General features: G+C 39.6%; 1 protein-coding gene across 1 annotated transcript in view; it reads left to right on the top strand.

Moving 5' to 3' along the window:
• The first annotated feature begins 1,634 nt into the window (after positions 1–1,634).
• PKHD1 (PKHD1 ciliary IPT domain containing fibrocystin/polyductin) overlaps positions 1,635–25,458 on the top strand; it is a 467,099-nt gene continuing 443,275 nt past the window's right edge. The window contains exons 1-13 of the mRNA XM_008958657.5: positions 1,635–1,686; positions 3,311–3,388; positions 4,024–4,174; positions 6,563–6,671; positions 10,242–10,299; positions 13,030–13,108; positions 14,382–14,456; positions 15,505–15,569; positions 16,130–16,169; positions 17,048–17,118; positions 20,324–20,425; positions 21,309–21,404; positions 23,687–23,828. Coding sequence (XP_008956905.4) covers positions 1,635–1,686; positions 3,311–3,388; positions 4,024–4,174; positions 6,563–6,671; positions 10,242–10,299; positions 13,030–13,108; positions 14,382–14,456; positions 15,505–15,569; positions 16,130–16,169; positions 17,048–17,118; positions 20,324–20,425; positions 21,309–21,404; positions 23,687–23,828 — 1,118 coding nt within the window. The remainder of the gene's footprint in view (positions 1,687–3,310; positions 3,389–4,023; positions 4,175–6,562; positions 6,672–10,241; positions 10,300–13,029; positions 13,109–14,381; positions 14,457–15,504; positions 15,570–16,129; positions 16,170–17,047; positions 17,119–20,323; positions 20,426–21,308; positions 21,405–23,686; positions 23,829–25,458) is intronic.

Below are 25,458 nucleotides of genomic sequence, written 5' to 3'. Positions count from 1 at the left end.
TAGATTTCCAGCTGTCTCAATCAGAACATGCCCGTAAGGTGAGTTTATTGCAAAGTTTTTGCAGATTTTTTTTTTGAGGGGGGGAGTATATTGTAGCTTTTATATTTTCAGAAATGATGTAACTACTTCTGCTAATCTCAGTGTTTTCTTAAAAATATAAATTAAATGGCCAGGTGTGGTGGTTCATGCCTGTAATCCCAGCACTTTGGGAGGCTGAGGCAGGGAGATCACTTGAGGCCAGGAGTTCAAGACCAGTCTGGCTATCATGGTGAAAACCTGTCTCTACAAAAAATACAAAAATTAGCTGGGTGTGGTGGCGCACACCTGTAATCCCAGCTACTCAGGAGGCTGAGGCATAAGAATCACTTGAACCTGGGAGATGGAGGTTGCAGTGAACTGACATCATGCCACTGCACTCCAGCCCAAATGACAGAATGAGACCCTGCCACACACACACACATACACACACAAAGTGTGTGTGTGTATGTAGGTATGTATATATATATTAAATATATTTATATATTTATATGTAATAAACATAAACATAATTAAATATATATTAAATGTGTATTTAGTAGTACATATGGGTGTTTAATTCTGTAATTTTCAAACTTTCAGAAAATTTCAGAGGCACTATTTTTAAGAGGATTTTGTCGATGCCCTCTGCCATGAGGTGCTGGAGAGCAGCTCAGCACTTTCCTTAGAGCAGGCATGAGAGTGAAAGCTGTTCATCTCAGATTAGGTAAACCCAGATTTAGGGTATTTAAATATGTCTTCATCCACTCCAATGTACTGAGCCCTGTGTGGAACCTTCACACTTTCACACTAGGAAGGCTGTGGAAATAGAAGACTGGTTCCTGGGTCTCTTCAAGGAACGTGCCGTCTGGAAGAAGAGGCCTATGTGTGCCACATTATCTGGTCTAGGCTCTACAGCACGGAAGTTAGAGGTTCAGGGGGAAGGTGGTGAGCACTGGAATGGCGGAGGAAAGAATCAGCTGAGGAGGGGCTCCTGAGCAGCACCACGAAGGTGCGCCAGGATCTCCTGAGGCCACGGAGAGAGTTGAGGGCATCCAGGAAGGGACCAGCAGGGGCCAAGGCAGAGGCTGATGTGTGGAAGGCTTGTCTGAGTGACGGTGAGAACGGCGTGTGGCTGCAGTGTAGGGTTCAAACTGGAGAGCAGCACGAGGGAAAGCTGGAACGCCAGCACAGGGCAAAGCAAAACAGACTTCACCCTATCACGAACTAGAATTTTAATTTCTAGAATTCTTTTTAAAACTCAGCTTCTGTTCAATAATGAGTTAATGAAAGAGGTTATTATTATTTATCCAGCTTAAAATAAGTTGGTGGGACAAGGAGGGCAGAGTGGGGATGATTTTATGCAAGGTTCTCAGATGATCCTTTTCTCCTGAGCTTGGAAAAATGGTGGGTCCATTTGAAGACACTAAGGCCATGTTTATCTCATCTCCTTAATTTCCCAGGTTTCAGAACAGCAAAATAATCGTATGTAAACAAAATGATAATTTTTTTTTGCTTTTTTTGTTTTTATAAAGCACAAAAGCTATGCTGCTCCAATCAAAACTGAAAATGCTTTTAATGTCTGAGCAATCTTAAGAGTATTGATTTAAGTGGACAGGATGACTGCCTGGCTGATCTCTCTGATGAGTATTGAAGTACTACTTTTGGCAGGTCAGTAGAATGTGTTTTGAAGGAATTATAGGTAAGAACACAATAGGTTACCTTGAGAACTATTATTGAAACTTAAAGTAATATTTTGGTTGTATACCATAAATATATGCATTTTTAACTTGCCAATCAAAAAATTGAGTTAAAAATACTGTTTTCAGAGCAGGTGTTAAGGTATTTGCTTTTGGGTTTAAATTATCTGTTGAATAATTGTTTTTATTTTCTGTTTAACAGCTGAGGTTATATACTGAAATGTTATGACTATATACTTCAGTTTTTAATGGTCAGTGAAGATTATTGTTATAGTGCAGAGCTTTTAATAATAACTTATAACCTTTCTTTTATAATTCCTTTTGGGCTATGTGATGTAATTCTTTTTAGATTTTGCTGTCCGACTTTCCCAAAGAGATTAACTTGTCATAATCATTAGATTGCTTGTATTATCTGAAATCATCTGTTCAATTTTCTCTGTGAATTTGGTTATCCTCTGTATCTTTTTATGGCCTTTGTTTTGGGGCTTCTTTAGATAGAAGTATCTAATCATCTTTGGAAGATGGTCTAGTCTGGCTGGGGCTGCCATAAATGGTTGTGCTAATGTGACATGGTTCCCCACCACCCTCAGATGTGAAGTGCATCATGAGAATAACTGTACAGGGAAGTCCTGGGCTAGACACAGTTTCTGCTAAAGAAACTATAAATAATTCTGTCGGTAACACTTTCCTTGTTTATTACCTCACTGAGCAGCTGAATGATTTTTGCTGGCTTCCTTAACTTGGCCTTTCCTTCATCAAGGCATGTCCAGGAACATCTTCAAAGATGGAGGGATTGATTAAGGCCCATGCTTAGCTAGTGATCTATACAGGAGAATCCAATCTAGCCTAGTATATAAATTCTGTACTGCTTTTTTTTTTAAAACAAAAGGAAATTCCAGCAATGATCCATGCTTCACCCCCTCTCTAAGCAGGCAAGGCAAAAATCTAGGGAATTTTGTATTCATTTGGGAAGTCATTCTGATCACGAGGAGAAACTAGTATATTAAGCAGTATATTAAGCAGGAGAATTGAAATAGGAACAGCTTCTATTAGGTTGGTGCAAAAGTAATCGCGGTTTTGCCATTAAAAGGAATGCAAAACAGCAACTGCTTTTGCACCAACCTAATGGAAGTCCTTTTTTCTCTCCAGGACTGGAAATAATTGGTGATCTTTACAGGGAAATATGGCCACCTGATTAAAGAGTGGGAAAGAGAGCAGAGAGAGATAGTATGGGTTTGATTAGGACCCAAATATGTCCTTGAGGCTGTTTCCAAGGGAAGTAGAAATTCAGAATTGTCCTGATGAATGCAGGGTTTTTGAATGTCTAAGATGAGAAGAATTGGTCAAAATTTTCCTTAAAATGGGGCTTCTGATGATGTGTTTCCCACACCAGCAGCACCTGGTTAGAAATGTAGATTCTTGGGCCTGCCCCAGACCTATGGAACCAGAAACTCTGGGGATGTGGTGCAACCACCTGTGCTTAATCAAGCCTTTCTGGTGATTCTGATGCAGGTTAAATATTGCTTAAAATATTGGGGAAGGTAGTGGTTTGAATTTGACCTTCAAAACCAATGTTTTTTTTCACTTACTTACAGTACCTCACCTGAGTTTACATATTGAACCTGAAGAAGGTAGCCTTGCAGGGGGAACGTGGATCACAGTCATTTTTGATGGTAGGTTGGGGTTTTACCAAGTGCACATTTCTTATGTATTGACCCACAATCCTAAAGACTATGAGTCTTTGGTTTTCTTCCTTTTCTAAGGACAGGTGTAAAAGTGGGCCTGAAGGGAGATGAACAGACTGACCAACTTCTGTCTTTCTAGATACTGGCTTGCTAATGTCACAGAAGCAAAGCACAGCATACCATGACAACTCTGTGTCCACTTTCCCATTCCAGGCTGTGGGATGGGACTCTGGGATTTCTACATGAGATGATATGGAAGTGTGTAGCATAGTGCTCAGCAATGCATCTCCCAGAATCTTGGCTATCTTCCTTAAAGACAGTCCTCTACTTGGGAGCTTCTGCACCATTGCTTAGCATATCCATCCCCAGCAGAGTAAAGAGTAAATCTGAGGGCTGAAAAATTCTTTTCTGGATTTAGGTGAACCTGAAGAGAGAAAACTCTTTCATAAAATCATAAATGAGAAAACTCCTTTATACAGCATCTATGAGGAAATGAGGAGTATTAATTTAATCCTTGGGCAAATTTAATGTCTTACATTACCCTCAGGATCTTAGCACAGTTTCACACTGTCCTGTGTCAATGACAATTCTGTGCAGCCTGAGATTTCTTTCCCTTGTGTTAGGTTTGGAGTTGGGTGTTTTTTACCCCAACAATGGCTCTCAATTGGAGATACACCTGGTGAACGTGAACATGGTGGTGCCCGCACTGCGGAGTGTTCCCTGTGACGTCTTTCCTGTTTTCTTGGATTTGCCTGTGGTGACATGCCGGACCAGGTATACCTGTCTGGGAATAGGAAGACCAGACAGGATGAGGGATTTTTGCTTATCTCAGTATCTTTTGGTGACATATTAGAGCAATTTTCGCTGTGATTCAATTGCCAGCCATAGTTGTTAAAAAAAGTTTCATGTGAATATGCTTTCTAAAAGGTCCCTATCTGGGGTCTAGAACTTAACGGAGGATGAGAGTATGGGGAAGAACTTTGAGATATTCATAAGGAGGGGCTGGATTGTGTTTCCATTTGTTTTTTTTTTGCAAAGAGTTCTATGGCTATTAAGATTTTAATAAATGGTGCCATTTTGCCATTGCAAATACTCATCTTTTGGAATAGGCATAATTGCAATGATTGCACATAAACCCCAAACTGGTTAGAAAAGAAATTTGCTTTAGGCTCTGTTTGCTGAGTTTGACATTACCTCTATTTAGAAAATATTTTTATAAGACTCCAGGGAATCTGTTTTTCTACTCAACTTCTTGTTGCCCTGTGAAATTTAGACTAGTTCATGTTCATTTTTATTTACTCATGTCTTAGGCATGAGTAAATAAAGTGCATGCAAGTAGATGATTGGTTAAGAGAAAAAAAACACTGTTATTTCCTTTTCTTTTCTGTTCTCTCTTTGAGGAAGTCTCCCCTTCTTCCATGTTTGGCTATGGAAATCACCAACCATACCACAAATGCCACCTCTTCCCTGAACATTCAACTAAGTTATCTTTCCCTTTTTTGAAAGGAGAAGGAACAACTTGTAGTAATTCATCCACAGGGTGTATGTGTGTGCACCCACACTTTTGTGCAATTCATCACCCCTGAAGGGAATTTTTTTTTTTTTTGTAATTTACACAAAAGTACAGCACTTGTAGCCTTAGTGACCCTGTGCCTCAGCTCTGAGTTTCTCATAACACTTATATGTCAGTTACCCACTTGTCAGACTCATCCTCACAGAATTAAGTGCTTTGAGGGCAGGGGATGTGTTTAATCTCACCATTGTAGTCCTCATGAAGCATTGCGCAATACCTTATGAGTAGAAAATGTTCAATAAATGTCTGTTGAATTTAACATTTTTATACCACTACTATTGGTTTTAAAACTGGGTTATATACTTCACTTAGGTTTTATGGCACATTTGGGCATAGACATTCTGCAAAGACTTGCCATGAAATAAGTCAAAGCTCTGGAGATTTGCATGTCCTATCTCCTTTATCCCAACATACTAATGATTTTTGGATGCACCATTGATTTTATGTCATCTTTTTAAAGAAAAGAAATATGATCCTATTAAATATACTAATTGATTGGAAGACAAATATCAGATTCAATTAAGTGTGAAAAATGTACAGTTTATCATTAACAAAATACTGTCTTATTCATCATTATCATAAAAACATGTACATAATTGTTTTCTCTAAAACAGCCATTGCAGCATCAAAAGCAGCACTTCACAATCAAAATATAATGTGAACACAAGTGTAATTTAAAATTTTCTATTTAGCCACTTGAAAAAGTCAAAAGAAACAAGTGAAATTAATTTAATAATGTATTTTATTTAACTCAACATATCTAAAATATTATTTCAATATGTAATCTATATAAATTAATAATGAGATACTTTATATCTTTTTTGCATACCAAGTCTTCAAAATTTAGTGTGCATGTTATAATCATGGCATGTCTTAATCGGGACTACCCACATATCAAGTGCTTGATAAACACAGAAGACTAGTGGCTAACACAATGGACAATTCAGATCTAAATATTTAAGGTCATACTAAAGATTTTGTTGGGAAGGTTTGGAGAGGAGGCATGTCTTAAATATGGTTTCCTTTCTTATTAGTCATATTCTTCCTCTTACAAAAATCAACATGGATGTCAGCATCAGGTGGCAATGAAGCCACTGCAATATTTGTATAAAGAGGAGAGAAGATCCAAGACTCTGTTTTGATGGCTACATGAAGTATTTATGGGTTGCTTGGACAATTATCAGAAAGAGCCTAAATTCAAGCCCCACTTTGCCCTTAACCTTTGAAGCTCATACACATAAGTCTCTTAGTTTTTCTGACATTTTTTGAAACATGGAAATGGGGAATAGATTATCAAAGTCTCTTCTAATTCTTAAAGTCCAATGAACCTATGATTTTGAGAAATATGACATATTAAAAATAATTCAGGGAGTTTCAACACAAAAAATCATAACTTTTTTTTGCGGAAGGACTCAGTTCTTAAAGTCTAATAATTATGAGTGGATCAAAGAGGTGAAAGGTGACTGCTGGGAATCCTTGGTTAGCTCTGTTTTACAAGTGCAGGGAGGAAATTTGAAGTGGCAAGTGGGCTGCTAGCTTTGGGAATTCATGGTTTTTGATTCATAAAGATTTCCACTTTCTGTCCTCAGATCTGTGCTGTCTGAAGCACATGAGGGTCTGTACTTCCTGGAAGCATACTTCGGGGGACGGCTGGTAAGCAGTCCAAATCCAGGACCACGAGACAGCTGTACTTTCAAGGTGGGTTCTAAGGCTGGAGGAAGGTATGGTTACATAGTCTAAGGGTGTGCTTGTGTTATTGAAAGGCAAATTGTAAATGAGCCAGAGTGTCTGCTTGACCGGGTTAAAAGAAAATGGTGGATGGTAATGACAGAGTTTCTTATATTATACTAATGAAAGATGAATTTTGAATGTTTGTATGTCAGCCTTTAGCTAAATGCTTAATGTACATCATTTAATTCAATGCTCACAATTTTATGGGGTAGCTATTTACTGTCCTGTTTTTACAAATGAACAATCTGGGGCTCAGGGTGATTAAATAATTTGCCCATGTCATCAGGCAGTAAATGGCAGAACCAAGACTTCAACTTGCATCTGGTTCTAAATTCTCATCAAAATAGAAGCCCATAGAGGGGCCACCAAGATTACTTTTGTGGGTGTTTCATTTTACAGCTCAGATCATGCTGAGTCTCAGCATGTTGAAGAAACTCAAGGCCCCACGTTCCTTGGTGAGGAGACCCAATTTCTACCTCTCTCCCTGCTTCCTGGTATATTTCTGCTAAGTCTTTCCAACACTGAACAAAAAGGGCATTTGCTGCTGGAATTCTCCTTCATGCTCAGGGAGATCAAAAAGGAAGCAGAGAGAGAGTGTTTAGGAAGCCATGCCTGACTTATTTTACAGCCTTGATACCTATACTGGGAGTTCATTTATATTTGGTTCAGTCTGTTGTTCATTTCAGATTAGTTTTAAACAATCTCTGAAAAGGTCCTAGATGGTTTATGAAAGGCAGAGATTTGGCGGTACTCCCGTCGATGTGGTTGCCCTTCACATGGGGTACCTCTGTTTAAGAGCTGTTTCAAAACATACAATGCAGTCACTAATGAATGCTCCTTCGGAATAAGGCTTCACCTTGTAAATTCGTCTCTCCTACGATCCGTGTTTCATATAGGCTATTTGGTTTTGAAATTTGGAATTTGCTTTTGTTTCAGGTTTAATAACTTGTTTCTTAATCCAAGAGAATCTTGTTTTCTGGAATTTTGCTTTTGCACATATGCAGCAGAAAGAAAAAACATTATATCATTCTTTTTTACTAAGAGCTGCACCACCACCTCTATCCTGTCTCAGGGAACATAACAGAAGAGAGAAGTCCAAGCATTAATCACCATGATCCTTTTCACCCCAGATGGTAGTTTTCCTGCTTATTAAAAGATTGGTTAGGAGCGAGAGGGGGAAATAAGAGAAACGTTTCCTAAAATTGCACATGAAAGAAAACAAGTCCGTCAGTGGTTCAACTATCTTGGCAAGTTGATAAAAAATCACCAGGGGATGCAGTTAATGAGAGGCATTCCAGGCTAAATAAAACACGGCTTGTCTCTTTGTTTTGGGACTGGGACTGGGGAAACATGAGTATTAAAAATTAATCCCATCTTGCCAGTCCACTGCAAAGAGCCTGCTGTGGGCGCTGACAAGTTTGAATAACTCACAGAAGGTTGATCACACAGCTGGTGGCTGCAGCTTTCTCATCCTAATCTGCTGCATTTCCTCTCCCCTCTCTTGCTTCTACTGACCACACTGGGGCCCGAGGATCAGCATGTGGGAAGCTTGATTTGGAAGCTCATTAATTTTTCACTTTGTCATGTCTCTAGCCTGGTGGGTGACCAGGGGCCTGTTTCTCTTAGAAACGTACCATGTTATGTTGTGTCAGCTCAGAGAGAATCACAAGTGAAGCCCTTTTTGAGGTTTAACCCCAAGCCTGCCCCACCACGATCTCAGTAGCTGGGAGGGAGTAATAAAGGAGTTGCTGTGTTTCCCATGGAAGTCTGGTAGAAGGATTATAGACTGAGTGGTGGCTCTTAGATTTCAGGTTGAAATAGAGAGGTATGCTTCCTTATTTGGTTTGGACTCAGTTGTTCCAGCTGCCTCAGGTTCTAAACATCTGTGAAATAGGTCAATAACCACTACTGTACTTCACTAAGCTCCTATGATATAGTCCAGTTGAAATGATATGTTGATATGAAGGCCTAGGGGCAGTGGTTGGCTGGGAGGGTGGGGTGGGGACTGAATGTTTGGCAGGTGTGTGTGTAACTGTATTAATCTTTATCTTTTGGTGAGATCAGAGCCAGTTCCCAAGCTGTGAAGTAACAACACTGTTATTTTGACCCCCTGACACCACATATTTTCTGTGAACTATTTTCTAACCCTTTCCTTTAAACAGTGAGGAAACTAGCCTTCATGGCAGACTATACAGCATATGGATCAATACTTAAAACCTACGCCTGGCAAGCCACCATCAGCTTTGTTGAAATGTCTGTTGATTCTCAATATCTGATTAAGGCTGTTGATTAACAACCGAGTTATTCTTTGGTGATGTTCTCTCTGGGAAGGTAGACTCCTGAGGTGCTGGAAGCAGACCAAACAAAACAATTTGCTGCTGTAATTTGTTTTGCAAATGGGAAGCACTGTAGGTTGTGTGGAATGGTGGTAGTCTAGGCATCTAGAAGGGATTGGGGGAGGGGAGGGAAGGGGAGACTAGGTCTCTTCCTAGGTAAGTAATTGGCTCACAGGTCAAGCCTTGGTCTGGCCAGTTCATCCTTAAGCTTTCCTGTTTCTTCATACTGGCCCTGCTGTGATTTCCTGATGGAGTAATGCACTAATCTTAGACTAACACAGATGCCTACAGGTGAGATGGAGTTCCTGGGATTGCCTCGTTCTCACCTCTCCTTCCAGGCAGTATATCAGTCATCCCAGATTGGGCGACTCTTTTCATTCACAAAAATTCGAATGTCGTCTGCATACCAGTCTATGCACAGAGACACAGCAGCAACTCAGTCAAGCATTGTCCCTGCCTTTGTGGAGCTTATGGTTAACAGAGGGTGTGCTTTGGGGACAGGGGGCATTGTAAGATGATTTGGAATGCTACCGCCAGGCTTTCTCAGGCTCTCACCGCTCCCATTGAGGCTGCTTTCCTCCTCCTTGAAGAACAATGTTGCTTCCCATTCCTTGAATCTTTTGAGTCATTTCCCTCACAGCAGGTATCTTCAGTTTCCCTAGTAAGCACCTCAGTTGTGTGCCTATCCAGTTTCTCATTTTTTTGTAGCTTACTGATACCTACCAAGGTGCTGGCTGATAATGATTTGAAGTTTTGATTCAATTAAATAAGTGCATTCCTTTCTAGAAAAATCAAAATCTTCAAGGCCCCAAAACATCAAATTACAATGGAATTAAAAGACTGACATTCTGCACAAAGACCTGTCTACCTTTCCTTCTAGTAAAATGTGTTCTTGGGTATGGAAGGTGGGCAGGTAGAAACAGGCTTGTCAAGGTTTGGACAATATGGTACAGAATAGAGGGCTATGTGACCTTAATCAAATTACCTCTACCTCATCTATAGGAGAAATATGATAATATCTATCATTTCTGTTTCATAGAAATATTACAAAGATAAAAAGAACTAGACAGATGTGAGGGTGACATGAGTAAATATAAGCATTTATTACCTTCAAGTAATGCTGTCTGAGGAAAGGCTTGTGCCTCCTGTGTTTGTGAATATTTTAATGACTTGCTCACTTGTGGTACTACTTTCTAAACAGTTTTCCAAGGCGCAGACACCCATCGTTCACCAAGTTTATCCACCAAGTGGTGTTCCAGGTAAGAAATCTTCTATTAAAATAGGAATAATTGTGAATCTGTTTGCCAAAGTTTGTTGCAAACCTAGGTGAGTGGTTTTTATGAGTGGGAAAATTTAACTTCTTCTTTGATGATGTTTTGAAAATAAGAGTCAACCTCTGGTTCATTTTTAACGTGCTTTGGTTTTACCTCTGGGCACTTTTGCTCTATTACTTCACTGATAACAAAAGGAATCCAAACATGAAAAGAAAAAGAGGACAGCAAAACCAAATGAGTTGATGTTGGAGACTGGAGGAAAGAGGAGGCATTCTTGCTTTTAACTTTAGAATCATTCCCATAATAATAAACCTTTATTAAACTGTGTGCCAGGCTCCAGTCTAAGTTCTTCAGATATCTTACTAGATCCTCGCCAAAACCTGATAATAGAAGAGCTATTTTTATTCCCATTTTGCAGATGAAGAAATGAGGTAGCAAAAGGTTAAGAAATTTGCCGAAAGTCGTATAGATACTAAATACCACAGCTGAGATTTGAACCAGACAGCCAGAATCCAGAGTGGCCCATATATCCACCATTCTGTCATGTTTTGAGCAGCATTGGATGCCACTTGGAAGGTCATTAACTCTAGTCTTCATCTAGGGGTTTTGTTTATAAAGTTAGAGAGCACACAGATATATAAAAGCCAGGAGGATAGAAAAGAAGATTATATAAAGCTGGGGGATTTACATAAAAGAAGGGATTGCAACTGAGAAGTGGATTCAGGAATTGCTAAATCTGCCTTAAAACTAAGTAGCAAACACAACTAGGATTATATATAATTTGCTGTCTGATTCCTGCCAAATTCCTACCTTTATTTAAGGTTTTCCATTTGTTAGAGCTTCCAAAATGGTAAGAGTGTGCTAAAAAGTTGCTAAATTTTTATTATAGTTGTGTCTAAATGCATAGACGGATCTTGTTGTTTTGATTGGCTCAACTGTTCAAGCATGTCAAAATGAAGATCTAAGTTATTGAAAAGCGTTTTATATTTTCTGTGTTTGTGTGTATAGACACAGATTATGTATGAGTGAATTTAAATTATATTTCAGAGAATATGAATTTGGCATGCTCTTGCTCATGTGGGTTTTTCACAGATCTGCTCCTTTCCATTTGTCTGAATCATCGGGACCTGATATTTTATGAAAGAGGGATGTGGTCTGTGAAAATCACATGCAGACATGTGGGTCCCTGCTGCTCTGATGTTAGAAACTCCTGTGTAGATGGCAGAAGTCTTGTTAGGGTGAGGGATGAGGAAGCAGACAGCCATTAGAGGTGTGAAATGGAATGTCAGCTGGTGCCCAGATCTGCCAAGCCCATTTCTTCCACCAAGCTGGAGTTCTGCTTGGTGTCTCTTCCACCTTCTGGGGAAAGGATTGGTGGCGGGCTGGGTTGGAGTGGTCCCCCCTGGGCAGGATCCATACGACTGCATCTTTGTAATCACTTTCCATATGAATACTCTCATTTCATTTGGGAAGCCTGCCCAGTGTAGCAGCCAGGGAGATGGGGGAGGTGGTAGGGACAAGAGAGACGATGCTTTCTGAGCAGTTGGGTTTCTATACGTGGTTAGCAGTCCTTCACTACGACATGGAATCCCCCATCACCGTGCTCTGGTGTGGCCATTTGTCAGCCTGTGCTGGCCATCTTCGTTTAGAAACAAAACAAAAACCCACAGAAATTCCTAATTTCTACAATCTTTTGTTAGTTTTAAAATTGTGCCTGTCAAAGCTAGAAGTCATACTCACCAAGGCTAGGGAATCGATCATTTAGCCCTATTAAAATTAGAATTATTCTGCCAGATTTTTTTAGCAGTAACAGGAAACTTGAGACTCTGGATTTCTGCCATCTCTGTGACCTTTGCCTGTCATTAGGTCATTCTACCCATGCACCTATAAAATTGTGGCTGTAATACCTTCCGAAAGATTTCTATTGTTTTAGTGAGAGTCATCCAATGAGTGCAGATGAAAGTCACTTCTTACTAATAACACACAAGTGCAGTAGGAAGGGAACATCTTTTTTGTCACATTCTTTGGTGGCATTCAGTGTCTATAAAGAGGCTCAGTCTTCTGGTTTTCATGACCTCATGAGTCCCTCAGTATGCTTTTCTCTTCTATTCCTTGAGGTTTATCTCACTAACCAACATTCTTTTATCTCTAAACATTGTCTGTGATGGTTTAAGTATACATGGTTAAATATTCTAATTATTTGGAAGGCACATACTTGGGATCCCTGAAGACCCATCAGATTGTGTGATATGAGCCTCTTCATATCACATGTTCATTTTAGCAAATGCCCAGAGGAAAGTCTCATGAAGCCTGGAGCGCCCAAGGCACATTGTTCTTAAATCTCGTGTTAGGTGGATGGTCTCCACAGAGCCAAGAGAATGGAACAGGGCAGTGTGTGTAGATGAGCCCCTCCTTTCTGAAATGTTCACACTTTCTGGGACTGTGAAGAAGACCTATTATTCCTTCTATGCTCCATGCATTAGAAGATTAAGTCTGTGATTGAAACAATTGCTTATTTTAGCTTTTATATTGTGTAATATTGATCACTAAATCATACCCTTGACCTTACTGTTGTACAATTTATTAAAAGTATTAATTTTCTGGGTCATGACCTGCTTTGCCATATTGAGTATATATAACCAAAAAGAAACATGGTTTTTTATTATACATTGAGTTTGAGCTAAGTCCATTAAATTAAAAAAATTCTTCAAACAGGAAAACTAATACATGTATATGGCTGGATTATCACTGGAAGATTGGAAACTTTTGATTTTGATGCTGAGTACATTGATAGGTAAGTGTGTGTTTGTTTTTGTGTTTAACTAGTTACATACATGCTGCATGGCTTCCTGGGACCAGCTTCCCTGATGGCAATAAATTGTAAGCAGTTGGCACAGAATTGCTATTTTCCTCTTTGCAGTTTATGGTCCCTCATGAGCTGGGCTTCAGCAAACTTTGTTAATGTAATTGCAACTGGTCGATTAAGTTGGTCCATTTATTTACTGACAACTAGTCACTTTGGGCTCAGTGTGAAATGAACTGTAATTGCATCTGTGGATTTTCTTTTTGAATTCTCACCCTTCCTTCCTTTGTTTCTCAGCCTGAAATAGATTCTTTATAAAATGATGTGTAAACCCAAAAGCCCATTATAACTTTCTTATTTGGTTGTTATCCATTTGTGCTTTAAAAATTGTATTAGTGGGGTCAGAGGAAAACATGGACACAGGTATTAAAAGCCATAGAGCTTTTAATGTTTTCTGGGAATGATTAGGATGTCAACATGACTTTCGTCACTGGAGACGTGGTGGAAAGTGTTACTATTAAATCATCCACACTAGAGAGAGAGAACAAGACAAAAAGTGTTGAAATTGTAGAGGCTGTAGGAAGCTCTAAGCAACTGTAATCATTCAACAAATGAAGCAATTGTACTGAGCATTTATAAGGTAGAAGGAAAATAATCTTACTATATGCTCAGCTGCATAGATTCCATACATGGTGTCTAATTTTTCCTTCACTCTGGATGGGTTGGGGGCATCCTCTTCTGTTCTACTCCATCTGTCTGATTTTGCCCTAGTTGAAGAGAACATGATCTTATTACTCTCAGGATTGACATTTCTGGCATTAAGCAGTGGTCAACTTACCTTACAAGAAAACTACTCTTCTTGTGGGGGGTAGAAACTCCTACTACATCCTTGGGAATGTGCCATATTTTGCTAGGTGGTCCCATCTCAGCCTTGGTCTGGGATACAGCCTTTGAAAGGGGGAATAAAGGCATAAATGCAATATTATCTCTGTGTAGAACCAATATAGCCAGTGTGGAGATGATGAAGGTTTTTTGGGAAGGGAGAAATATTTTCTATTTAGTGTGAAAGCATGAGCCATGAGTGCATCCCTACTCTCTGCTGAGAATTTGACTTGACATCCGCCTTCAGCCACCTGCAATGGTGCAGAAAAATCCAGAGGAGAGTGTTTATAGCCATGTTTCCTTTGAGTTTTGTGAGGAATGTTTATTGGGAGTATTGCACAATTATCTCTTGTCTTTTGTTTTCATTTTTTTAAAAATCCAGCCCAGTGATCTTGGAAGCTCAAGGAGACAAATGGGTTACTCCTTGCTCTCTTATAAATAGGCAGATGGGAAGCTGGTGAGTGTCTTATTATCTTGCCAATGCACATGCTTGTAAGTTCGTCCACATGGATACAACACACACACATTCTCTCTCTGTCTTTCTCTCCCCACTCACCATGTATCTGTTTTTTTTTAATATAAATCACACATAGCTATTTACTACCTTATCTTTAGACTACTGAAAAAGACACAGGGATTGATTCAAAGTGCATATTGAAGTGGATGCCAAAACCTTCCTTGAAAGCACATAGCTAATACTTGTTAGGGGCTTACTATAGGCCAAGCTCTGCTCAAATGCTTTACACTGAAGTCACCCAATAATCTTGGGCGTATGTATGGTTATTAGTCTCACATTATAGATGAGGAATTTGAGACACAGAAAAGTTAAGTAACTTGCACAAGGTCTCACAGAGAGCAAGTGGCAGACCTGGGATTTGAACCCTGTCTAACTAATCAGCCCCTAGAGTTCATGATCTTAACCACTATACTTCAGTGTCTAGCCAAAGGTAAAAATAATAAAAAATTTAGAAATAAGTTTCTACACTCTCCAGTTTAAATACCCAATGTTTTGCTGGATTTTTACTTCACTCTGGACAGGATGTGTTGCCCCTCCTTTGAGGCCATTACAAGAATGATACTCTATGGTTTCACTTTTTCAGACTGGTGTGTATTCTACACTTGTGTGTAGTCTTCCTTGTGTCTGCATTTTGTTTGCTCAGAATTGTCCTTTATGGGGTTCATACTTGATAACAGATTTTTTAAAAATAAAGGTTTTGTTATACTTGTCATATGACACATTTGAAAAGAAAGGACCAAATGCTTAAGGTAGTACTAGTTAGCACTAGAGCAAATGCTTAGGGTATTACTAACTAGTATATATAAAGGGTAATACTAGTTAGTATTACCCTAAGCATTTGCCCTAATGAACTCATTATACTTTCTGTATCTACCACTTTCTCTAGCAAATTTGGTTTTCTTTTGCTTTCTACTTTCCTGGTTAAAGAGTCAGATCTTCTGGTAGTGAGTTGTCTGGTCATTCTTACCTCAGTTTGTCTTTTCCTTAGTTATCCTACTCAGGAGGACCATGGTCTTGGGACTCTGCAGTGCCGTGTGGAAGGCGATTACATCGGTCTGTTAGAGAAGTAACATAATTTTAAAGTCTTATACACTTCTTTCTCTGTATCCAGACAAAAGCAATTGCAAGATTGGTTCTCATGAGGATAATAATAATAACAATAATTACTATTTGTTAAGAATTCCCTGGAAAATACTACTATATGAAACAGCTCATATAGAAACTAATTTAATGCTCACATGCACCTGTGAAGTTGGTGTTATTATTTTGGCTTTGCAGGTGAGAAAAATTGAAGTTAGTTACCAGTAAATCAATATTTAAATGATGCTCCATCTAACTCGAAGCCTGGGCTCTTCCCTGCTATGCAATACTGCATTTGACCTTTTATGGCTAGAAGTCCACATTACTAATGATGCTAAACTTATGAGGTGTTTCTTTTTTGTTTTTTTTTTTTTTGTTTGTTTGTTTGTTTTTGCGGGGGGGAACCACTAAAGAAATTACAGGTTTGGGTGGTAATTTGATGATATTGGAGTCTTTGGGCTTATGAAAGCAATGGCCTGGCCCGGAAGATTCGTGCAGATTCCTGAGTTAATGTGTGTTTCTTTGTGTTACAGGCTCCCAGAATGTTAGCTTCTCAGTATTTAACAAAGGAAAGTAAGTAACTGGGTATAGAAATAGGCAAATTTGTCTTCATTTTATATTACCTATCTCTCTCATCTTGCTTACTTTCTTTATCTTTTTATGACGGAAAATGTTAAACATATAAAAACAGAATAGTATAATGAGACCACATATACCTCCTTGACTTTTTTACTTGGGTGAATGAAGTTGTGTCCTCTTCACTAATCTGTAGGCAATGTGTGTTTCAATATGGTGGTGGTGCAGAATTTTGGGAATTAAATCTTAAGTAATTTCAAAGTACTGTAGGTTGAAAACTATCACAAGTATCTTATAAGGAACATGGTTTCATGAAATACATTGTACCATCTAGGAAGTGCCTTCTTGAAAATGGAAGGGGTCCACATTTTATCACACTTTGAAGTGATAAATTAGCATTCTGGAATTCTGAATCCTTACCTTATATTTTGCCCCTACATAATTTGACAGGTGTTTCTGTTAAAAGCGTAGGGTCTATTTGATAATAATTGCCTTGTAATGACAGTGACAATTATAGCTATACAGCCCAAAGTATGGAGATTTTCTCTCTTTCTCATTTTGGAAGAAATAAAATTAATGTCTATTGAGTATTGACTATAGGCCAACTAAGGACTAGGCCCTTTCACACTCATCATTTCATTGAACATTTGGGACACCCTATGAAGCAGGCATTATTCCCATTTGATAATTTTATATATCAGAAAACAACTTTGTCCTGTTGGTATTGTTCTTTAGTTATCCAAGGGAGCTGCTATTTCAACTGTTCTAAAGATCAATAGAGGTTAGTTCCCAATCTTCCTTTCAGGCAGCCGACTAAAAAAAATGCAATCCCAGTTGATATTTTCATTCAAAACAGAACTTTGTCTTTTTCGAAGGTCAATGGTCCACAAGAAGGCATGGCTGATCAGTGCTAAACAGGACCTTTTCCTATACCAGACACACTCAGGTACTATTCCCCTTCACCAAGTACCCCTTCCCTTGTGCCTCACTCAATGTTGGCCCCTCCTTCCCTATCTTTTGGCCATTTCTTGATGACCATTAACACCCGAAGCTGTCCCTACAATCATAGACAGCCTGGTGTTTTTGGTTGAGATTAAATTGCTTGTATCCATGTCAGGTTTAGTTAATATATTAAAAGAGACTTGATAATAAACTTCTATACAAATTCTATGGATATAAACTGAATAAAAGAAAGGAGAGTCTTGCCTTATTCTGTCTTCTGAAAGTAAAAGAAAAAAGGTGGCACTTAAAAAGTCTTAAAGCACATCTTTCCAGTTACTTTAACATCCATCTCTGAGCATTCATTCAATAATTTATGACTAATATTGATATTAAGCTGTTCTGTTACCATCTGATGAGTCAACCCTCATACTAAAAAAATGAATGTGAAAATTGGAAGCTTGCTTGGAATTGTGAACTCGATTTGGTAGTAGAAAGCTGGCTACTAAAGAATACTTAGATTCTAGAATGGAATACAGTCACACAGCTGCTGAAGAAATGTCTGTGGGGTTGGTTCAGATTCCAGAAGCAATCAAAATCTACCTTTGTCAAAAGTGCAAGATAATTCACAGGTCATGGAGAAAATGTCATTTACTCTCTAGATAGCCTAATCCTGCAACAGCTGCATTTTGACCCTGATTTTTCCTTTCTTTAAACAGTATTACTAGTCTATTTGGGGTAAGTTTGAAGAAGCGCCCAAGGTGATGGTGATAACGACAGCTGCTATAGAAAGAATGTCAGACCTTGTTAAGTGTCTTACATACAACCTCAATATTTATTTCACTTAACTATGAGATGGATTAACATTAGCCCCATTCTACAGATAAGGAAACAGACTCAGATAACAGGTATCTCTGATGACACAGCTCTTTTACATTTCCAGGGCCAATGTCTTCTTGGGATCAGGACTCACGGGCCTGAACTTCTTCACAGCAGAGCAGGCTGTAGGAAGAGAGGGTGTAGACAGCCATGAAGAGCCCTGGGCTGAGCTCCTCAGGGGCTGACATTCAATCACTAGTTAAGCCTTTTAAGCTTTTTGAGCCTTAATGAAGCATCTCTAAAATTGACAAAGTGGTGCTTATCCTTCTTATTCCAAAAGTCGTCTAAAGAGGTAGAGGAGCAAGAATCTTGGAATTCATCTAAAATTTCTCCTTCCTCCTCCTTTCCATATCTGTTCAATCACCAATTTCTGCCAGTTTTATCTCTTATTTATGATGTATCTGTACAGCAACTCTCCATTTCTGGACCCCATCACCTCTTGTGTTACATGCTGCAGTGGTTTCTAGAGGCCCTGACTTGCCCTCTGCCCCTTCAAGCCCCTCCCCGGCTTTCTCTACATCAAGCATATATCTGATGCATGGTTCCTTCCTATTCACCATCCTCTTATGGCTTGCTATCCCCTACTGGAAATGGGGCAAACTTCTGACGTCCTCCTTGTCTGTTTCTCCAGCTCTATCTCTGTCTCTCATACTCCAGCCACACTTAACATGCACTGTGCAATTTCTTCTGTCCACACTCAGTCTATCTTTTGCTTTAAATGCCCTCTCCTTCTCCTCTTCGCTAGGCCACTTCTAATTCGTCCTTTAAGACTCAGATTAGTGTCATCTCTAAACATTTTCTTCTACACCTCGATACTCCCATCCTACTCCCAAACTTCTCTGTTCTTTCATATACTCTCTAATTTCTCCGACCCAAGGTATTAAATGATAGTTTTGCATACCTGCCTTACCATGCTGATCTTCTCGAGGACAGGAACTATTTTGTATTCATCTTTATATTCCTAGTACCATATAATAGGTGCTCTGTGAATGTTGAAAAAAATTATCAAATATCTACAACTATGTTAAAAGTTTAAGAACTTCATAAATTTTGTTTTTGATCTGTGTAATTTTGAATGCATAACAAAAGAATGTGTTAATCTCTACGTAAAGCTGATACAAAATTCCAGTGCTAGTGTAAAAAAAAAGAAATTATAAAATAGTGGGTTAAAAGCAGGGGGTTATTATGGTTTAGTGGTGAATTTTGGTATCTGAGTGTAAGGGATCAATCTTTGCCTCCATATGTCTCCTCTGCTTTGTCTCATGGGCAAAAAGCATTGTAAAATAACCTCCTAAAATGTCTATTTTTCAGGGGTAACCATTCATCATTAGCTTTTGTACCTTCAGTTTACACAAAATGCAACTCCTCTTTTCTCTGGAGGGAATGAATCTTAGAAATGTCAAAGTTTGATCGTAGGAGAGGAAAGAATGAGATAAAGCTAAATTCTGAGGACTATGTGTCATATTACTGTAGGTAATTTCTTTTTTTAAATTTTTTATTTTATTTTTTCTTGAGACAGGGTCTCGCTCTGTCACGCAGGCTGGAGTGTAGTGGCACCATCTTGGCTCAGTGCAACCTCCGCCTCCTGGGTTCAAGCAATTCTCCTGTCTCAGCCTCCCAAGCAGCTGGGATTACAGGTGCACACCATGGAACCCGGCTAATTTTTGTATTTTTAGAAGAGACAGGGTTTCACCATATTGGTCAGGTTGGTCTCAAACTCCTGACCTCAGGTGATCCACCTGCCACTCGCTTCGGCCTCCCAAAGTTCTGGGATTACAGGCCTGAGTCACTGTAGGCAATTTTAAACAATCAGGAGCAGCATGAAAGAACTGGGTATGAGGTGTGAGGTACATGTGGGGAAGGAGCATTCAGTGTGGGAAAGAGTGGGAGGGTCCTAAAGACAGTGAAATTCATTCTTCTGCTTAGAGCAAATTACAGATTCATATGGGTGAACTGAAGCCTTTCCCAGTGTACCCAAAGTTGATTCCTCCTTGTGTTGTAACTTACTGTTCCCTGACTTGTCAATATTGTCCTTGAGGTCAGGAGACAGATTTTCTGAGAAAATGTCATGGTACTAGGGGCTTTTGCTGATACCATGAACGACTCCACGTTTCCCCTTCCTTTCAAATATTGATCCTCGATAATATATACTTCTGGTCTTTTTCTTATTATGTGCATTTAAAAATAGTTATTACTAGAAAAAAATTCAACTGTTGCTGGACTTAGAAAGTTAAAGTAAGAAATTATTAATATCTCCTATTATTATATTATTATCTAGGTCATATTCTGGTCTATATTTGGAAGCTTACTTTTTTTTTTTTAAACTCTTGCAGAAATATTATCTGTGTTTCCAGAAACTGGGAGCCTTGGGGGAAGAACAGACATCACAATTACAGGAGACTTTTTTGACAATTCTGCCCAGGTTACCATTGCAGGTAACTATGATGAAATGGCTGAAAATAGTTCATAGTTTTAGATGCTCTAGGAGATTATATGTCTGTATGGCATGAGGAATGCAGGAGGAAGCAAGCTTTGCCCCTTCTGACTCATCATGTTTGATAAGTCATGTGTTTGGTTGAGACCAGGTGGGATTTTGGTCCTACAGTACATGGGTCACAGGAATGGAATGTCCTGCAGACACACTCACAATGCATAGGCAATTCCCTCAGGTGCCCCTATCTTGTGAGTGAAGAGAAAGAAAGAAATACAGCTCCTTCTTGACAAAGGTTTACTTCTACTAAAAACAGCCCCTCTCTTCACTCTCCCTTGTTAGCTGTCTTGATATAGACAAGCAGGAGTGGGTGGGCATTTGCTATGCAGATTACTCTGGAAATCCCCCACACCCCAACCTTGGCAAACCCTTTTGTGGACCTTTCTAGAGCCTTTTGTTTTGCCAGGTCCTGTAGTAGGTGGGATGCTTCTGTAGTTGGTGACACCAAGGGTGTCCTCACACTGTCATGTCACACTTACCTCCCATGCTCAGTTAAGTGGTTCAGTACGTCCCCAATGAAGAGCACTCCATTGCATGGCTTTCCTTCTGAATACTCCAAGCTGCCCTATGCTCTGCTGCTCTGCACTCTCTCTTTTCTCCTTCAATTGGGGTGACAACTTTTGCTATTCCATCCACACCCAGCCCTTTGCCTTAGAATAGGAGCCTGTCTACTTCAGTCTGGTCTTGCCATCACATCTCCCAACTGCCTCTCTCTCTCTCTCTCTCTCTATATATATATATATAATTATACATATACCCACACACATATACATATATATGTATACCTACACACACACACATACATAAATTTCTTTAATTCGCTTTAGGCATTCCATGTGATATTAGACACGTGTCTCCCAGGAAGATTGAGTGCACCACTCGGGCTCCAGGAAAAGATGTGAGGCTCACCACCCCTCAGCCAGGTAAGGAAGCCACCAGGGCTGTTCAATAAACTCTGAATATCTTTAATCATGATGGGCTGGCGAGTAGAAATAAAAGTGTTTGCATTCTTTCTCATCTATTTGACTGGCTTACTCAGTGAGCCCTGGGTCCATGATACCATTGTCAAGGCTCTCCTTTCAGGAAGGCTCTTAGCTTTATTCAGGTGCTTAGTGACATTGCACTTCTAGCCCCAGCCAGCTCTATGGCCAGTGGCGTCCAGAAGAGACCATGGTCTAGAAAGCATAACTGCCCTCAAGATATTGTTATAGCTACAGGAAGAAACCCCCAAACTGCCCGCCTTCATTCAATGGGTCAATTGCACGTCCACTGGCTAAGAAGACAGGAGCATTAGAGTGTGCTCTGCTATGCTCAAAACAACAGCATTAGACAAGGTCGGAGAGTAGGGCACAATGGGATGCATTTAAATATGAATTTTTCTCTCTTGTGGGCATCTGTCTGCTGCTTTGAGAAACAGGGATATATTGTGATGTTGCCACCAGGTTATGCCTGAAGTGGGCAGAAATGGAGGAGGCAAGGGAGCTTCCAGCTGTCCTTCTCTGTTTAAAGCATCCACCCTACAGCAGCAAATTAAGAGCACAACACTGGAGCACTTTTCTGCTGAGCATTAGAACTGAAGGCTCAAGTGTAGTCAGGGATGAAGGGCAGTTGGTATGTTACCCAGCCAAGAACCACAGGCTGCACATCTGTGCCCAAGGGGCTGACTTAATGGTTAAACTACAGGCAGTGAGAGTCAACTCTAGAGGCACAGCACCTACAAGGAAAGTTGCCCAGCAGGGGAAGAAACCTTTCTAAAGAAAGGGCATTCAGGTGTGAAAATGCATGCAAAGTTTTGGCTTGAGAATTCTCCAGCTCCCAGATCTGCAGTTTTTACTCAGGGAAAGCTTCCATCCAAGGAAACAAAACTACTGAAACAAGTAATCGAGATAATGTGTGTTTCCTGTCAGGAAATAGAGAGTCTGCTCCCTTTTTGAGTATTTCGTGCTTTAGCTACTTGGGTAATTTCCTGAATGCAGCTGGTTTGACAGTTAGTGATGTCCTTTGTGAAGGTCTTTTGAAGTTTCTTCCACAGAAGCTGGGCAAATTACTATGGAAACCAATTGTTCTCAACCAGGGGCAATGTTGCCCCTTGGGGGACACGTAGCAATGTGTAGAAACATGTTTGGCTGTTAGACCGGAAGTGGTGGTGGTGGTGATGATACTGACATCTAGTGGGCAGAGGCTGGGAAGGCTGCTAGACATTGTGCAATGCATGGACACCCCCTCACAACAGTTACCCAGCCTAAAATATCAATAGTGCTGGGGTGGAGAAACCCTGGTTTAAAGTAATATTTTCAAAATATGCTCTTACTTTTCTGTTTATTCCTTATCCACCTCTCCCTTTTAGGAGTTGTTGAGGAACAACAGTATTAGTTTAAAATAATAATTACCATAATTACCTTTATTGAGCACTTACTGTATTCCAGGCTCTTTGAATATATATTTTCCCTTGGTCCTAGTGTATTATTGCTATTTTATTATTGGTCCCATTTTGATGCATGAGAAAATGAAGATGCAAGGACATCAAGGAATTTGCTCAAAGCTACACGTCTAGCTGTGATTCCAGAGTTTTACCCTCAGCCCAAGTTAGCATTCAATATTGATTGCACCTGTGCCTTTGGCCTCAGGGTTTGCTTAATACAAAATATAAATTAATACAATATCATTTAAAATGTCACATAATAGCAGCATGCCACATATTTGGCTCTGTGTGCAGGTCCACAAATTGAGGCCATGACACTTGAGAAACTTAAGGATTGCCAATGCTATGGGAAAAAAAAGACTTTAGAGAATTGAATTTCACAGCAGAACTGGGACTTAAAAGATACTGAAGCCCACTTCCGGCTTTGGGAAGCACAAAGTCAAGCCACGTCACCAGCACACAGTCACATTGTCCTCCTTTTACTCAGCCTCAGCTTCTGTTTGCTCATTCAATTCACATTTTCTCCAGGACTTGATTCTCTTTTCTAGGAACTCTTGCTAAAAAGGCTAACTCCTAACCCATGGAATGTTTATTACTTTCCGGAACATTTGTATTTCATATTAACTACAGAACCTTTCATATAACTACTGTATCTGGCTCTAGGTTGACTTACCTTTACAGGTAGCATCTGGGTCATCTTTCACCTTGTAATTTAAAATAAAGTAATTCCCCAATTTGGGAAGGTGTGCCCTGTAATGTTTATGCGATCTACATGTCTTACAGGCAATCGAGGGCTTCTTTTTGAAGTTGGAGATGCTGTTGAGGGACTGGAACTGACTGAAGCCACCCCAGGGTACAGGTGGCAGATTGTCCCTAATGCCAGTTCTCCATTTGGGTTTTGGTCACAGGAAGGACAACCTTTCAGGTATGTTGTAGGAAAAGTGGGAGCCCACATCAAAAGCACCTTTGCTAACCTAGGTGAGGCTAGGAGACAGATAAGGAAGGTATCAAGATTTCCAGGAATTTATAACACTAGCCAATTCAACAACAACAGAGTTTGACAGTATTCTCAATCAGTGTTGGTCATGCTAGTGCAGGGACAAATTTTGATCAATATGTAAAATGTATATTTTCCACAACTTAGTTTACAATCTGTTTTGGAGATGATTATCAACTAGAACATTGAGCTGAGCAGGCCAGGAGACTGGAAAGACAGCAGAGTAAAACATGCTTTAGGTACATGGTTAAGAGGTAAAACTAACATCTGGTTGATGCCAAAGAAAGATCCAAGAATTTGCCCTTTGGGTACATGAGGGAGCAAAGTCTAGGCAGCATGCTGTAGGAACAGCCTTCCAGTGCTGGTCAACCCAATGGCCCTTGTATAGTAGGGGAAGCTCTTGCGGGTTCTGTGAGACATTGTTTTCAATAGTAGTGATGGCATCATGATTCTAATTTTCCTGTTTAATGGTGTGTAATTCCTTTAGTCTTTTTAGTCCCTTCCAGGATGTAGCCAAAATTTCTAGTATTCTAAAGTAAACTTAAAAATATAAAAGCTTGAAAATTGCTTAGACACACTGTTTCCTTAATGTGTTCTCAGTGTATATGTTGAAGGATGGATCCTTTACTGAATGATGGATCTCTTTTCCCTTTGAAATCCTTCTTAGAGAGGATGACTGTGACTCATGAGTGTGAATTTCAGTCAGTCTGTGACCTCCTCCAAATATTTCACCACTTTATTAGGTTGGTGCAAAAATAATTGCGGTTTTTACCATTGAGGGTAATGGCAAAAACCGCAATTACTTTTGCACCAATCTAATAGATTTCAACTCAATTGTGTAAAGAAAAGCTTAGAGAATTTTTAGGCATTGAATAAGCCAAGTAGGGTTGGTAATCTGTGAGCAGGAAAGTGTCTCCTGAAGGCTTACTTACTAGGTACTTAACCATGAGTTTATGGTTTTAAAGTGGCAGTTAAGGCTGGATGCTATGGCTTGAGCCTGTAATCCCATCTACTTGGGAGGCTGAGACAGCAGGATCGCCTGAGTCTAGGAGTTTGGGACTAGGCCCTGTCTCTAAAAAGTAAAAAATAAAAAATTAGCCAGGTGTGATGGTGTGCACCTGTAGCTACTTGAGAGGCTGAAGTGGAGAATTGTTTGAGCTCAGGAGTTAGCGGCTGCAGTGAGCCATGATCACACCACTGCACTCCAGCCTGGGCAACAGAGTGAGACTCTGTCTTTAAACAAAGAAACAAATAAACAAAAATGTGGCAGTTAATTTGTGGTCCATTGTAGCACCTAATAATTCACATTTATCATAGTTTTTAATGACCATTTAATAATGTTCAAAGGAAAATCTTTCAGCTGCATTTGGTGTATTTGGGAGTGTTAAGGAGTGAGTCAGCCTACCCCAAAAGGCAAAAGAACATTTTGACTTCTATAGTAGGTGTTGCAGGGTATGTCCCTTTAACTGCCATTTTGAGGAACCACAAGCCAGGTAGTAACTAATTTTCCTTTCCCTCTCTCATTAATCTCTTTAAAATCTAAAAATTTTAAATTAAA

This window comes from Pan paniscus, chromosome 5, assembly GCF_029289425.2.
Source record: "Pan paniscus chromosome 5, NHGRI_mPanPan1-v2.0_pri, whole genome shotgun sequence".
In the NCBI taxonomy this organism is placed as follows: Eukaryota; Metazoa; Chordata; class Mammalia; order Primates; family Hominidae; genus Pan; species Pan paniscus.
The sequence above is the reverse complement of the archived record's forward strand: the minus strand, read 5'-3'. Positions and strand labels throughout refer to the sequence as shown.